This window comes from Venturia canescens, chromosome 3 (assembly GCF_019457755.1).
Source record: "Venturia canescens isolate UGA chromosome 3, ASM1945775v1, whole genome shotgun sequence".
Lineage (NCBI taxonomy): Eukaryota > Metazoa > Arthropoda > Insecta > Hymenoptera > Ichneumonidae > Venturia > Venturia canescens.
Window position 1 is genome coordinate 1545505 of NC_057423.1, and position 17763 is coordinate 1563267.

A 17763-nucleotide genomic window follows, 5' to 3' on the forward strand; every position below is an offset into this window, starting at 1 on the left:
CGAAGAAAAAGTGATGCAGTCAATAATGCGGAAGAATATTTTCAGCTCATCTCAAGCGTCAACTGGATGATTACATGATGAATTATCCGAAAGTCAAAATAATACGAGCGAAGAAACGCGAGGGTCTTATAAGAGCTCGACTCCTTGGCGCCGAAGCTGCCACAGCTCCTGTTCTCACGTATCTCGATAGTCATTGCGAGTGCACCGAGGGATGGCTCGAGCCACTCGTCGATCGTATAGCCCGGAATCCAACAACCGTGGTATGCCCTGTTATCGATGTTATCGACGATACGACGCTCGAATATCACTGGCGAGATTCTGGCGGTGTAAACGTTGGTGGTTTCGACTGGAATCTCCAGGTAAGAACATTTTTCTCTCATTTTTTTTGTTCATCCTCAAACATTTATTTCTGAACACAGTTTCCTCATGAAGCCCCACTTTTCATACGATTATGAATGGAAGTTTTATCGAACCTGAAAGTCTCTGGAATGAATAAGCTTCTCGACGTTTCAAACATCCCTTAAATGGCTGGAGTGTTACAAAAATAAAGTTATAAAAGAGAAATGATGACTTCAAGTTATACATGCCATTTCTCAGACTCGGGGCCCCGTGATTACGTCGCCCAAATACATTTTTCGATACATCTAATTTTTCTGCTTTTTATTTTATGTCATTTATTCAAATTTTTTTCTTCATGCCTCCAATTTTTTTGAAATGATAAAACGCATGTCACGAAATATTTTACGATCATTACTAGTTCATATTTACACGACTTATTTAATTAATCGTGTTTTGTAAATTCGTTGAAAATATGTAATTGGTATTCGGTGGTAACGAATGCATCTCCACACTTAGAAAGCAAATAGGTAGATCGAACAATGTATCGTTGGGATCAATGAATTTTATTTTGTTCTCCACGATTCGTTGATTCAATAAACTTCTTTTATGTTATCTACTTTTTTTTTCTAAAACAAGTTGTGAAAATTGATAGTGTAACTACGTCAGCTACAATGACTTACTGATTGTTCCTGCTTTTACATGGGAAATCAGAATAAATATTTCAATGAATAATTTTTTTCATTATTTTCGAGAATTTTATCTGGTGCTGAAATTTCGATAAAATATTTACACTTTTTCTGATTCGATCGGCAATATTCCAGAGAGGTCGTGCTACAGTAAAACTTCGTTCGACAACCTTTTCAAAGACTTTATAAATGGTTCCCCATAGAGTTTGATCCTTATTCGTTTCAGCACGTGTTCACTGTCGCATTTATCAAAAAATTTTTGTTTATCTATCAGTTCAACTGGCACGCCGTACCCGAACGTGAGAAAAAGAGGCACGAGAATTCTGCCGAACCTGTTTGGTCGCCGACCATGGCTGGTGGTCTTTTTTCCATTGATCGTGCTTTCTTCCAGCGTCTTGGAACTTACGACAGCGGCTTCGACATCTGGGGTGGCGAGAATCTTGAACTTTCTTTCAAAACGTGGATGTGTGGGGGTACGCATTATTTCTGTTTCTCTTGGCTCTTTTTTCACATACAGCTGGTCAAGGAAATATGTTTCAGCAACAAAAACTCGTGGTAAGATGGAGAAACTATTTATGAAAAACATCGGCGAAAAGCATTGAATCATCCGCAAATAATTCTAGAAATACGATTGGATACGAACATTTCTATTTAAACTTTTCAAAAAAAATAAAATAAAATAATGGAATCTCGTAAGATTTCTTTTCGTTCAACGTAAGTCATACTTTCTGGTATTCGAAAAATATTTGAAAATTAAATTCGTCACAATAGGGCAAGAAATTTTCGGTCGGTTTTCACTTTTGACTCGAGCTTCATGTATCGTATGAAAGATGGAATGTCTCGCATAAATTTTTCCACGAGAAAATCGTGAGCTTCCGAAGCGTCGGAGTTGAAAAATTCTCCGAGAGCTTATTATTCACAAGCAACTGCTCCGAAAACCCTTGACGTCATGTGCCTCCACATACTATCTTTCTTTCTCTCTCTCTCTCTCTCTCTCTCTCTCTCTCTTTCTCTCTTCTTACCTCTCGGTCTCTTACCTCTTTTCTCAACACACACATACAGGTACACTTGAAATCGTGCCTTGCTCACACGTGGGACACATCTTCAGAAAGCGCTCGCCGTACAAGTGGCGAAGCGGCGTGAACGTGCTCAAGAGGAACAGCATAAGGCTGAGCGAAGTGTGGCTGGACGAGTACGCCAAGTACTACTATCAGAGAATAGGTCACGACAAGGTGAGTATGCATACCAAACTTGAGTTTTCATTTATCTTTTTATTCCATTTCCCAAACTCGATATTCCCACGAAATATGGAGAAAAATTTTGTTATCGACCTTTTTATTGTGCTTTCGAATTCAATAAATAAATCATATCGTAGAGAATGTACAGAGATAAGGGATCGAGTATTTTTATGGTAGCGGTTTTATTTTTAACATAAAAAATCTCATGGGTTTGGTTGAAAGTAATAAAATGAATTCGATTGCACTCCTTGAATAACAAAACGAATCGGTTTCCATAAAAATGTCGCTACAAGCTCGGTCGATTCTGAAAAATGCATCAGAATTTGTAAACTTTTCATATTACCTCGTGGAATGTTCGGTGGTTAAGGCTTTTTATTTTTTAATATTGCAGGGAAATTACGGTGACGTGTCCGACAGGAAAGCCTTAAGGAAAAAGCTCAATTGCAAATCCTTCAAGTGGTATCTCGACAACGTTTATCCGGAGCTTTTCATACCGGGGGAAGCGGTTGCTTCCGGCGAGGTAAGAACGTGAATATTTTTAACCTTTTATGAAAACGTTGTTTTATCAATGTTGCAGGTGGAATTTTAAAGTCGAGAAAAGCGTGGATTGGGCCGAGCTGATGAAACCAGGATTGAATTCCGTTCTATGAAAATTCCAATGAAATTTTGATATTTAAAAATACCTGCGCCCATGGAAAAAAAATCTCATGGTATTCAACTCATGGCACGAAGGCTTTCATTTAGCTCGTTCTCGTATTATCTATGAATTCGTACATGGCGGAATGCAGGATTGATGCGAATTCCGTTTATTCTTCACGAAGGACGGTATCCGTGCTGAAATTTGCCCCTTTTTTCATTCACTCTATACGAGTTTTTCATGCATTTTTTGCAACTGTAAAAATTCGTGCCGGTCGGGAGGAAAAAAAATTGCGAATAAACGCGGACCGGAGAAAAGTATATTTTGCTTTGTTTGACTTTTTTTTTCTCGAATGTACATCAAAAATTTTTTCGCGAGCTCGACGTAAAGCAACGCCGCGCGTGAAATAACTGTTTCATCGTCGCTCTACACCTGACCTACCGAAACTCATGTTTTTACTGAACTCTCATTTTCTAACTCTCGTCATTGGATTTTTCCAAACTTTTTTCTATTCTCCCTCTCCACGTTTTCTCTACCTGCCGGTATTTATCGTTGCCTTTCATCTTCGTTTCTCACAACGGTTATAATCCGCCATTTGGGATATTCTACCGTTCTTTCCAGTTACCGAGTAAATCACGTAGGAGGTTTCACCCTCCCATCCCCCGGGGAATTTATAGTTAGCACCGCATGGAAAAGCTTTATTCGTCCTCTCTCTCGCCCCCCCCCCCCCACTCTTACTCTCCTCGTTTTCATCTCTCTGTTTTTCTCAACATCGTTGTTCCCCGGCAGGAGTACAACTTTCTATATGCCTCATATTCCTCACCCCTTCCTTCTTCATTTTCTAATTTCCTCTATAAGGTTTTGTTCCTCGCGAAAAAAAACCGACCAAGAAAAGCTACCGAGTTTGCCAATTAAAAGCATATTTCCGGGGAACTCAATTTGCCTCATTCACTTTCGAATCTCGGCACAATGTTGAAGTTCATTTATTTCTCGATATCAATGAATCAATTAATTTCTCGTAGATATATCACGGATTTGATTTTGATGAGCTTTCACGAAAACACGTACGAGTCGTTCTAATATGATTTCGCTCTCCTCCATTTTCATTACGGATTTTTGAAAATCGCCAAAACGATTTCCGGAGCTTTTCGATGACTCGAAGTTTTTTTTAACGCCCTTCACATACTGCTCGGAATTTGTATGGATCGTAAATCAGCACTCGAACGTAAATTACTTTGAGATGAAATTCCGCGTGTATGTATTTTCGTAAATTTATAAAGGAGCGATAGCGAAAAGTCTCGTTTAAAATCCATGAATTCTGCAGGACGTTCCATCCTTTTTTCGTTCATGCATAACTTATATTCCATCCATCTGCGAGTGAAAGCCTTCGTGCCGTTTTAATAAACCATATTTTTCATTCCATTTTTTCATCGCTCTTCTTTTTCTATCTTCCAGGCCACGTATATTCCTTCGTATGTGAATGTGTGTCTATATTTTTTTCTACTCTCTTCTCGTTAAGTCTCCCGCAGCTAATAATGCACCGGAGTCAGAGGCGAGTCCCTCCAGGCAGTTGGGAAGTTTTTTTCGAGCTGGGCGTGCGAAACCCGGTAGTGAATCATAAATCTTCGAGAGAGCTTTTTCCTTTTTTTTTCAATTCTACAGCGGACTTCCGACGATGCAGACAACGAGGAGAAAAGTTCGTCTCCTGCCATAGTTTGGGAATAGAGATAGAGCCAAGTCTCTCAAACTGCAACGAATGCGGAATTTTCTCCGAGACCAAAGAAATCACGATTGCTGACCAAACTTCTCGTGACACAGATATATATTTATTGCCTCAAGAATAAAGGAATGCTAATTTGAACCCCCGGTTCGATCATCCGTCAACTTTACATTTCAATTTGCAAACAAAAGTGGCAAACATCATTTTTCCAAGTGACATGAAATAGGAATTTCGGGATTTCATTCGGTGTTTACGTGTGCGGTTGAACAGCAACGAGAGATTACGAAAATGAGTTTTCATAATTTTGAACGTTTGTGAATGCCTCGCAGTCTCAAGCCGGAAAGGCCAAGATTTTCCTCTGTGAGAACTATGCAACAAAATATGGTTCATGATTCGAAGGGCATTACACAATACTTCTCCTTTTTTATTGAAGCTTCGATAAAAGTTACTGATGGGTCGAGTTGGAATGCAATCTTCAAATTTCGATCGTTTGTTTGTAGCTTCGTGTATGGGACTTAAAATTACAAAGTTGCTGTCGTATTTCAATATTATGTTGTCAGCTTGATATTCGGTATTGTTACGTGAATTGAACGTAGCTGGCGCAAAAGTTGCTTTGGAAACGAAAGAGCACGCTCATGAGTTGCTAGAAAGGGTCTTCATAATAAAACGATATTAAATTCCTATTTTATTCCCGATATATAAAAAATATATATCTGTATTCTATTCATAGACTTAAATTTTTTACTTTCTCATCTAATTTTCAGAGGAATTTTGTGATTACAATTAATACGCATTCAATAAGACATTTTTCAGTTTTACTTTTTCTCCTTATAAAGCATCCATGAGACTATTTTTTATTCTCGACAGAATATCTCATGTTTGCGCGTGCTCCAGTTTAACGTTCGTCCGAAGAGACAAACCATGTGACAGGGACTCACGTTTACCCTCGGGCAGTGCTCCAAATACGAGAACGAAAAAAATTCAGCAGTGGAGCAAAAAAGAATCATATTCGTAATGTCCTCGAACTCTACAATTCGTGTACTATTCCGTTGTGGTCGAGCTTTTTGTCATTCAAACAGATCGAATAGCTGAACAAACCGGATGCAGTCCTCTAATATTTCTCTAACTTTTCATTTATGTTTATTCTTTCCTCATATATCTGGTCTTCCAGATAACAGGAAGTGTTCCATCATCGGACCTTATCCTCAGCTGATAGATGAAAAAAAAATAATCAAAAAAAGATTGATTATCCCACTTCATTCCATTGCCGCTTGTATCCCGAATTCATGTTTTGTATGTTTGTAATGAAGCGAATTCCAGTAGGATAACGTTTTCTGATAAATCTTTCAAGAGAAAACTTTTCAAATTTGTGAAGGTTCGACTAAATTCATGCAATTTCAAAATTGCGTTCCAATGAGAATGTGCGTTATTTAAAATCTAGAACAGTTTGTTAAATGCATAAAAATATCGGTGGGAAAATCAAGTATTAAAATTTGTATGAAAGGAATGTAATATTCCTATGATAATTAATTATTCAATTTATTAATTATTTATATTTGTACTATGTTCATTAAGCATTAACAGGTAAAATATGGAGCTGATACACATTGGAGAAAAATTGACTGGACTTTATCTCAGTGGGACATCAGTTGTTATTTATATTCCGAAGTTGTTCTCGTTTGATGACTTGTGGTATGAAAAATATTAGATTGAATAAGTTATATCTAACCATGAACGATGAAAACTAACCACGACAGGTTCGTAATCTGGGTGAGGGAGGAAACACGTGTCTGGATTCACCGGCTCGCAAGGCTGACTTGCACAAACCAGCCGGACTGTATCCTTGCCATCGACAGGGCGGCAACCAGGTAGATCGATCAAAAGAAATAGAACAGTTGGAAGAACGATAAAAGTTGCACATTTCATCCTAAATTACAGGCTGTCCGGCATTAAACCCGCTACGAAATTCCACCATATTGTTTGCCAATGTGCCTGTGCGTGTGTTTGTGTCTGCTCTTTTTATTCGAAATGAAAAATTGTGATTTTTTCAGCCAAAGCATAGCAATTCTAATATTTTATCACTGAGATGTTACTTTATTATGGCACCAATGACTTCACAATTTTTCACCGTTTTTTACTGTATTTTTTAGCTTTTTTTTTTAAGCAAGCCTAATTTTGTACAGCCTAACACTGTTATTTTCGTACAGAAAAGAAAATTACGTTTAAAACCATCAAAGTTTCTGACACAACTCGTTAATGGTAATGCAGTAATTTTTCTTTCGCAAATGATATTCATGACAGTAAGACCAGTAAGAAACTTTCTCCATTTTTAAACAACTCGAAGATGGAAAGCGGTTAAGGATTTCATTTTTAATCATCTTCCTGTTAAATTAATTATTTTTCCTCCGAGTGTTGTAAAAATTAAAAATCATTCCTAGACGAATAATCTCTGTAATTAAGTGTCCCTACATATTCATAAGTCAGACGACTGAACTGTCAATGTGCTTGTCTCGAGATTCTACCGAGTCTTTTCATACGGAAGCACCTCTTTGTCTTGAAATATCCTTCTACAAGCGAATAGCAGAGACATTTTCGTTCGCGGGTTGTTTAAGAACGAAGAAATGAATAATAGAGCTGTCGTCCTGCCAATCTATGCAGGCTTCGAGACACTTGAATGGTACAAACCAGAAATAACGATTTGGAGTTGAAGTTTGTATATTTATTCGTAATTTTGTTATCTCCGAAGATTTAAAGTATGATTAACGATTTTGCTAACGCATTTTGTGTCGTATCCCAAAGATCCTTTTTATTTATTAGTGACTTTTGTCGTCCCAGGGGGGAAGACAAGAATAAAAGACGTAACGTCGCGATACGCAGCCGTAAGAAGGTCTCGATATTAATATGTTTGTGTAAAATGAAACTGGAAATGTTCGATGGGAGTTGAAGAAAGAGAATTGTTGTTATACAAATTCGGTAAATCCCTAATGAATTTTAACGCAGATAAGGCAACTCGATAGCGACGTGTGTATAGACTCCCCAGGAAAACCGGAAGATCTGCACCAGCCGGTTGGCCTGTGGCCTTGTCACCGTCAGGGCGGCAATCAGGTACACGCACGGTTGCACGTTCGAGGAAATAAAAACAAACGAAAATACGATGATTTAAAAATCTAGGCATTCGTTTAACGCGAGAGTATTTAACTCCGGCTTTATTTGGCTAAAACTTTTCGGTTGATTTTTTCCATTTAATGCTATTATTTCTAATAGGTTCAAGGCTTTGGGTGTAAACTCGGATTCAAAGAGCGCTTTTCGAAGTAATCGTGCTAATTTCTTTCATTGACATCCCCTTATGAAAACTAGTCTACGATTTCAATGAATCATTGAATCGTCAGTTATACTCAAAACCTGATTTGGCTGTATTATCTCAATACTTTCTTTCTTCAACGATCACGTTGAACCAACAACGGTTTTGAATCGGGTTGACGAAAATTTTCAATTGTAAAATCAGTTGACACTGCCAAATCAGTTCTTCACTCCAATAACTCGGCTGTATTTTCAGTATTACTCATTTCAATAGTCCCCTTACGCAGCTACAAGTTTCTCGAATTTCGTAGTTGTAGTTGTGTTCGAATAGAATAGTAACAAATTTCCAAGCCCTAACGCCACATGAATAATGATGATACATGAATAGCAAAGTATACTTCATGAAGTTACGAAATTAGTCAACTCTCTGGAATATAGGGCTGAGTCGCAATTGCTCGGGTGCCGGACGTATATTCGTAGTACTAACACAATATGTGCCTTGTGTCATGTTGATAAACTTTAAACCCTCAAATTTTCAACTCTTCGTCATAAAACTTGTTCGTTATTGTGGAAACGGAATAACACGAGGAGAATCAGTTATCTTCTTCGTGGATTGAAACATTGTCTCAATTATTTATCGATCTTTTCCCTCAATGGTGTTTATTGCAGAAAAAAACGTTGAATTACTTTTAATGAAAATATAAAGAATTCGCAGTAAATATTTCTAAATTAATTACCGTTCTTTTGAACGTTGACACTGAAGAAATTTTTTCATAACGACTACTCCCAATCGGCTATGAGATCGTGACGCGCGTATTTCAGTAAAAAAATTCATGAAGTAACTTTGTCGAGTGCTAAAAAAGAATTGAATTGTTCTTTTCTGCTGGAAACTTTGTACTTGTCAGATTTACGCACCGGTGGTTTCCGGTGGTCTCATCAGAGACACGTACGTAGGTAAAGAGCAGTACGTTACCGCGTTTCTAGCCCGTTAACATTCCACATCCCTTTCTATGTACTCACATTTACGATAATTGCAGGTAACTAGTTGCGTACAAAAACACAATCAGTCCGCGAGTTGCACACTCGTGATATACGTATACGTACAAATGGTCTGTGCGTCTCGTGCTCTTCGGTCAAAGCATCACTTTAATTTACGTATTTACTCTTGCAATTAAGCTTTCGTTCGCGGTAATTACTCTTTTAGGCGCACCTCCAACATCCAGAAAGCAAATGACGGTGGTCTCGACGGTCACTAAAAAATGAGGAAATTCAATGCCGCTGAAAACCACAAATAAGCCTTTTTCTCTTTTGAAAATGAAACTACTTATTTCGCGGAATTCCTGCTCTTCTGATGTCCCCGCTGGAGAATTATTTTCGACGAAATAATAGGATTAAATATTCACGAAAAAACCGGTGGAGTAATGCCATTTTAAAGAAAAACGGCAACCAGGCGTTGTCTGGATTGGCAATTTTTCATTAAATTTTCATAGAATCATTTCTGTGATGAGGATGGAACGCGACAGATGTAGTTTTATTTTAACTTTCATTCCGGCATCCAGATTTTTTAAACATTTTTACGACTTGTTTCGAGGAAATTCATATTTCAATTTATTTCAAAGCCTGATGCTCAAAGGTACTAATGAAATGCTCCTCAGATTTGGTCAATGGCGAAAAAAAACATTTTTCAAAATTACTCTTGAATGAAATGGTTTTTGAATTCCTCTTGAAATTCCTCAAATAGAACTTTGAAAAATTGGATAAAACTACAGAGCTTTGATTATCGTGATTCGAGTGCGTCATTGAACACAAAATGTGACGGGATGTTCAAATTTGGTTTTTCGTCGATTTGAAGGATGGCGGCGCGTATATTCAAAGGCAAAACAAGCCAGACGTTTGGCTAGGAAAAATTGTCTACCGTTGGCAAATATTGAGATTGTGAGGTCATAGGCTGCCTCCCTGGGACTCCAAAATAATAATTGTCAAATGACAAAACTGTGGTTACATGGAATGCTAAAAAACGATTCGCATTAATGACTAATTTTTTTTGGAAAGCCAAAAATTTAGGAATTCCTGATACCTCATCGAAAAAAATCAGTGATTGCGATTTGAACAAGTTAATTCAATCTGTCATATGATTTTTGTATACACACTTTAAGTAAAGTTGAACACTTCGTTGCACAAGGAATAGTTTTAAAGGTATACTAATTCGATGACTACTCTAGATATTTGTTGGTGGGTGGAATTCCATGTAAAATATTTGATGAGAGATGCTTCAGAGCGAAAATTAACGGAAACGCTTGAGCTTCAATGAATGGGAATTTAATTAACGTCAGAAACGCATGAAATCCTATCGAACCTGCTTCTCTTCTCACATCCTGATAAAATAATCTTTCAGCCAAGAATCTACACATTTCAATGAAAAAATCATTGAATTAACGTTTATAAAAATTCGTTTAATTATGAAAAAAAATTTAATCCGATTAATCGCAATTAGATATTCACACAATTTTTTAATCATAAAATCTCATAATGTGGAACTTTATTCAATCAAATAAATTTTTTTGAACGATTTTTTAAATTCAATTCGTGCGAAGTTCTACTCTTTCGGCTTTCGTAATCGAGAGAACAATAATTTAGGTTTATGACGATTCATCATGACGACATTTCTGGCGCGGTGTTTGAAGAGAAATCCGGTAACGAAAATTGTATGCTAAATTGGAGCAACGTACGATAAATCTTATTACGCTGGTTATCATTCGATGGTAAACCACAGATCGGACATTACCTCAATTGACATTATCTCCAGCCTAAATTTATTGACGTTCAATACTCCTTCATAGCTTACGTAATAGTCGTTAAATGAAAACTACGTCCCATTAAACGGAAAGTCAACCTAAAATACGGAATAATTTTCTCTTCTACTGCTGGATGGAAATTACTTTCAAAGTATAAATTGGATCGTGCTTCTGGGAAATTTTTTATTACCGGCTTATCTTTCATCCTGCTGAATGCAGGCACGATAAAGAAATTGATACAGTTATGAAATGCCTTTGACGTAAATTAAACGGAGCAACAATCATTTTTTTCTGCTATTAATTTCTCATATCGTATAGTCAACATTTGAAAAATATCAAGAGACGCGGCAGCGTCTCGGAAAAATCTTCTGCTTTACATTTCACGTATTTTGTCTCTGGGAATATCGGAGGAACATTTTCCGCCTCAATTCTCCGGAAAAATATCTCGCATACATTTTTTCCGTGGATAAACAGACCCTCCTCCTAATCCTTTGATTTCTTTTGAATCCTCTCTTATTTATTACATGTCTTACAGCGTTTGTTACCTATTTTAAATCTCATGCTATATCACACCCGTGTCAAACAATACACCAGAAATGTCGTTGATTCTATAAGGCAAACAATTGGATTACCCAATTGCAACTTTTATTAACAATCATTTTTCTCCTGTAGTACTGGATGCTGAGTAAAACTGGAGAAATACGCAGAGACGAATCCTGCCTGGATTACAGTGGAACAGACGTCATTCTTTATCCCTGTCATGGAAGTAAGGGCAATCAACACTGGATTTATAACCCTCAGGTAAATTTGTTCATTTCGAAATTTTGAGAATCACTTAGAGAAATAAAACGGAGAATATTCTTTGATCGTTCGAAGGTCAACTTTTTCTATTGAAATGAAGAAAATGAATCGTTTATTTCGATATTCCATGACCTTTATTGGCATTTTAAAACGTGGGAAACAAAACGTTGGGGGATTTGAGGAGTTATTCTGAAAAAAAAAAAATATATATATATAGATAACGAATTAACAAGAAAATTGATCCTTTTTCAGACGAAACAAATAAGACATGGAAGCAGTGACAAGTGTCTGGCAATAACGGAGAGCAAGCAGCGTTTATTGATGGAGGAATGCACGTCTTCGTCATCGAGACAGAAATGGTCGTTCGAGAATTACGATCCATCGAAGCTGTGATATAGCGCTTTGTCGCATCGACAGATAAACCAAAATCGTGATAACGATAAGGAGGAAGCTTGGTGGTTAACCGATCGACGTTATATCTACGTGAATGAACATTCAGATGGCTTGATAGCAGTGAGATAGGCCGTTGAAATTGTGCGTTGATAGTAAAACGCGTTATATCAATACGATCGTTTGTGCAAATATTCGTTTAGCGTTACGACATAAATAGGGGATCGAGAAGCGTTGGAAAATAAGGGTTAAAAATAAATAGCTCAAGGAATCTGTGCAAATTTGAGATAAACGGATGAAAATTGTTCCATTTCCGTCTGCAGACTGGTAAAGACCGTTGTCCTGATACGTTATAAAAAAATATCTCGTCAAGATCAGCCTTGAATTTGGTACTCGAGATCAAATATCGTCGAGTCAGCGAACAAAGTACTTCAACGACGATTTATATGCATATTTACATATACTATATCATGGTTTCACCCTATGTACATTGCATATATGTATATAATCGTAGTTTGAGAATCGAAATCGACGTTTTCCGCAACGTCTCAATTCCAATAATATCCTCTCGCACATATCTATATATTTACTATGTGTAGCCGTCTCCTAGGATCCAAGTTTCCAACGCAAGGAAGATTCTATTCCAAACTATCAGACGAATATTTGTTACAAAGATTGGAGAAGGAGTCTTCTCGATTCTTGCCTTCCAAATGTCGCGGAGAAACTCCGAAAGTAATTATGGGATAACTTCCTCGGCATAGAATTTCATTTTATTTTTATATTGTTCAAACAGAGGATAATTTGCCCAAAAAATCTCATTCTGAGAATGAAAATCTCTTGTCACTGTGACGAAAGTGAAAAACGAATATCATCGCGCCCTCCTAGGTAAATTGTGGATTATCAATTACATTTATAATACTTGCAGTATGAAACGGCAATGAAAAATGGGTTTGAAGTGGAAATTCATTAAAATGACTTTTTTTGAACATTGATTATAAAAATTTGCAAAGTTATAAAAAAGAAAAATTTCCCCTTTTAATCATTGGACTGACACATTCTTTTTTACGAATTCCTCAAGCAATACGTTCGTACAGTGCGAAGAAATATGAGATTTAAAAGCCGTACGCATCGCTGTTTCTCTCAGTGACATGACGTTTTCATTCATACCAAGGAGACTATTAACATCGTGGGTTGCTCATACGCACAGAATATCGAATTTCTGTAAATGATAAGATTTATTCAATAGAACGATGTAAAAAGTCGAAGTTTTGTTCATACATTTTAGTCCAAGTGACACCCAAAGTTTTGTCAAGAAAAAGAAGATCATACACTTTGAAATTTAGGGTAGGATTCAAACGTTATACATATCTATTTGTTTTCGCCCTTATTGGAGGGTTGAACAGAAAAATATCGTACTCTCACTGCCGATCGTGGACGATCGAGCGAATTTGTTTTTTTTTGTTTTATCAATTCGATTACGTTTTTAAATAAAATTAAGCTCGTGAGAATTCGCAATGCCAAATTCACGGGGTGAGTGAAAAAAGAATCATCGAATGTTGTAAATACGAAGATAAACGAAAGGGAGAAAGGAAGATATATTTATTGTTCGTATTTCTTCCACATTTCGTTTAGATATTAAGACTTCTCTAATCAGAAATGTAAGCAAGATTTCATCCAAGTATTTCCGCATTTCTTAGAACTACATTGCAAGTTTTCCCCTTTAGAAATAGACGAACGTTATTTTAGTAAAAAAAATAAGTTTCTCCATATTTGTTACGTATATCATTAACCATTTGGAAGAACTATCATAGCAATTTGTGAAAACTTTAGAATTCCAAATTCTGTAATTACGTTTCATTGAATCGAATTTTTTATTTTTCGTGTCGAATACTCGCTGGAAAGATGTTGAAAAGAGATGTTTTTTTTTTTAATGGAGTGTAATAAAATTTAACAGATTGATGATTAGCAAAAGAAAATATGTGAAAATTAATGAGTGTGAGCGGTACATTCCGAAGCCAGATTTTGTACATTCGTGTAAAATAATATCATATATAGATATAACCATAACTTGACGCCAGTTCATTCAAACTATTACTAAGAGACAGACAGAATTATGTTAAATATATGAAAACAATATAATGTTCCGAGATAACCCGCGCGATGCGTTCGAATATTTTTTCTCTTTTTTTTTGTAGTTTACATAATTCGTTTAATAGAAAACGCAGAATATAAGCATTGTGTACGAATGATGTCTCTGGTTAAGAACTCAAGTATGCAAATTGAGTTCAGGATCGAAATTCGGACGTAAAATTGTCAAGTTTTATTTGATAATGGCGATCCCTATTTAAATTTATTTTTTTTTCTCTCGAGTCATTTATCAAAAAAGTTTACTTGGTTCATAGTCGAATTTTACGTGACTCGATAGTCTTTTTCGATATGCTTCGAAAATCAAGCTACTGAATATGGGAAAATGAATTTTGAGACTTTTCTTATCGAGAATTTGCTGCTCTGTAATATTGCTCCTAAGTAATTTTTATCCATTTCAAACCGCTTAGGAAGCGTGCGCCATGGAACGGAGTCCTTTAGTAGAGCTGAGAATTGGAACCTGATTAAAAAGTTGCATCAGGTTTTGATTTGAATTTCGATTCTGAACACGAACTCACGTGGTTAAGCATCTAACCTTAGACACTTTGTAAGTCATATGACTGTCTCGAAGATGATGATGCCACTCAAAACCATCGAGATATTGTCGTGAGGTATAAAAAATTTGCAGTGAAAATAATATTAACGACGCATCGCGCAGCCAATTAGCACCAGAATGAATTCGCAAATTCAGCTCGCGTCCAACAAACAGTTTCGGTACACAACTCTGTATTGATTTCGTTTTATATGCTCGTTTTACTCTGTTTTTATTTAACAAAACTCATAGAGTTGTGTATCGAAGTGAACCGCCCGAATCTACGACTTCACGTGTGCCAATAGCTTTAACTCAATGTATTTTTTTTTTTCCGTTTCCTAATACAAACAAGAGATTTATCTGTTCATTCATTAAGTAAGGCATCACCGTGAAAATAGGGATTAGGCGTGCAAGTAAAAGGCGAGTGCTTAACTAGGAACTACAAGAAGAAAAAACACTAGTTATTCTGAAGTCTAATTATAAACGAGAGATTATAACTATTATCGTCGAATTATCACTGTCGTAACGAAAAGAACGAGAGAGGAAAAAAGAGATTAAAATATATGTCAAGGTGGTGTGATAGAAATGCAAAAGTGTTTGATGGACTGAAAATTCGAATGTGTGCGTTCCAGAATGGCTTATAGGAAAAAGAAATTCTTTTGTTAGTGAAAGTATGAGAGGAAAAATATGATTCAAAAAAAAGAAGACACGCGCAGAAGAAAAGACATTTATAAGAATGAATATTCATATATGTGTATATAATCCACATACAATTATACATATGACATTTTCTACATTTCTTAAGGATGTAGCATATCATAAGAGAAAGTGACATATGAATTCGTCGAACTTAACCGTTTATTCGGCTACGTATACGACGTTTAATTAATATAATATCAGACGTGCCTTATTTCATGTATATGTGAATACTATTATTATTACTGCTATTATTATTTTATTATTACTTATTATTACATATAATATTATTGTCATTATTATAAACCTCTATAATAACGTGCAAGCATTTGTGTTAAATAAATCGATGTTGTTTTATGTTGAAGAAAAATTTTCGTTGTTTTCTCGCATCGAATCAAACTACGTTCATTCCACCAAATTTTTCTTAAATCCTGTAATTACTCTTTTAAAGACTTCCCAGGAAATTGACTGGGAGAGGCGGGGGTTCCTATTCCTTGAGGTTTATTACTCGCGTATTTCGGAGATTCCCTGAATGTACAACGATATCTTACTACACATACATTGCCAACAGAACTCCTATTTTTCGTCTAGTTACGCTGACGAAATTTTTTAAGGACAGTCACACATTTCTCAAATTAGGAACGATTCCTGCGCTCTTTTTCTAATACGAATTTTCTCGTTCAATGAATTTAATCGTGATTAAAAACCGTGTAAACACAGCACAAGTTTTCGCGCTTCACAATCAAAAAATTGATTTTGAACTGAATTCTTTAAGATCGCTCCAAAAGTGGATGTTCAATTTTTCTCGGATCGGAGAGAAAAGAAATGAAACTCTCAAACAAACAAATGTGACAATTTCAACTTAATATTTCTGTTCAAAGTTTCGTCAATTGCTCTTTTTAATGAATAGTTACATTGGAAATTCCTGGAAGCGAAGTTCAAACAAATAATTGCAAAATGGGGAGAAAAGTGGACGTGAGTTGGACGAAATTGTGGGGAACAAATTCACCTATATCTGTATGGCTTCCGAATAAAACCAGCTGTCTCCTCGCCCAAACAACAAGAATGAAATCGCTCGTTATTCTCGCGCATGCGAGAACGAATGTTCGCCCTTGAGAAAATATGCCTTGAATGGCGCAGATATTGCGCCCATTCCGGGGCTTGCAGAAAGGACAAATGTTCATTAAGACCTTGGATCATCCATTTTAAATGAAATGTTCAAATTGCATGGGAAGATTGTGAAAATCCGTACGATTGAGTCGTCAGGAAATATGAGGCAAAAAATGATTGCCGTGAAAATAAAAGAATTTTCCCAGATTATCGATGTTTGCGTTTTGATAATGAATTCAACGAGTTCTTTTCAAAATTCTTTCGCCCCAACAACACATTCGAATGATTTTGAACTTCCTCGAAAATTCGTGCAAGTCTAAGTCATTGAGAAAACATTGTAACTACTTTTCGATATCGTCACAGATCAAAACTTTTAATCGATCTCTTTTTTGATGCAGCACAAATTAAATGATTGGAATGAGATTTTCGAGAAACGGGAACAATCTTCTCGTGTTTTTTGCCCCCATCGCTGCACGGACCTGGCAAGGCTTTTACTTGTTGCGCAGCCGGCTGGTATCGATTGGAGGCAGGAAAGATAGGCAGGGATGGTGGTAAGCTTACGTACAATCATGAATGGTTACAAGGCCTCGAGACCCCTGATTTTGCGCTTGACCTAGATCGTTTGGTGTGCCAAGCGAGAGTTTTTCCAGTTTGCCATTTCACCACAAACGTACTAGAATATGAAGCAAATAAAGAATCACTCCTGCTCCATTCAATGGACAGAACATCGGAGCAGGGACAATGAAAACTCATTATTAACTTAGTCAGTCAAGATTAAATATCCATAAAAAGTTATTTCTTTTCTTTTTAACGAGACCACTCGACACTGTTTTCCGATAAAGTCCATGGAGTTTCGTCCTTCCCTTGAATCGAGAAGGGCTGCATTAAAAAGGCATGCACAAATTGCATCGAGCAGGCTGCCAGGACTCGATTAAATATCCATCAAACTATTTCGACGTTGCGAGAAAGTCCATGACCCATTTCCATAGTCAAGCTTTTCTGTCAACTAAACAATTGAATTGCTGCTGAAATGAGAATTAACACAAAAACGTGAGAAACGTTTATGCATGGCATTTTTTCCAATTATCCGAGGACAGCATATAAAGAAAAATAATAATTTACAAAAAGCAGTGAAAAGTTGTAGGCGCCAAGAGTTATTTCGAATCATGTGAATATTGAAAAAACTTGTTTTTCCTCTTTTTATCTAATTTTATGAAATTTTGCATATTCGTGGCTCGAACAAATATGAAGAGCTCCAACTGCGGAGTCATCTCGTCCTGGACCAGGGGATGGTACTCGGGGAGCTTTGATGCGCATGCGTTGGCAGCTTTCACTATTGAGGGAGGCGGAATATCTTCCCAGTCGGAGTGCCCA

At 36.6% G+C, this 17763-nt stretch overlaps 1 protein-coding gene across 3 annotated transcripts in view; it reads left to right on the top strand.

Annotated features, from left to right (window-relative positions):
- Pgant9 (polypeptide N-acetylgalactosaminyltransferase 9) overlaps window positions 1-15649 on the top strand; it is a 163563-nt gene extending 147914 nt beyond the window's left edge. For 2 of the 3 annotated variants that reach the window (XM_043413882.1, XM_043413883.1), the window contains 7 exons: window positions 46-359; window positions 1300-1498; window positions 2088-2257; window positions 2655-2783; window positions 6378-6488; window positions 11388-11516; window positions 11769-15649. In XM_043413882.1, the coding sequence (XP_043269817.1) occupies window positions 46-359; window positions 1300-1498; window positions 2088-2257; window positions 2655-2783; window positions 6378-6488; window positions 11388-11516; window positions 11769-11909 (1193 nt within the window). In that variant the 3' untranslated portion in view covers window positions 11910-15649. Of the gene's footprint in view, window positions 1-45; window positions 360-1299; window positions 1499-2087; window positions 2258-2654; window positions 2784-6377; window positions 6489-7620; window positions 7726-11387; window positions 11517-11768 lie in introns of all 3 variants that reach the window. The other variant, XM_043413884.1, reaches the window with a different exon arrangement.
- Window positions 15650-17763: the final 2114 nt, after the last annotated feature.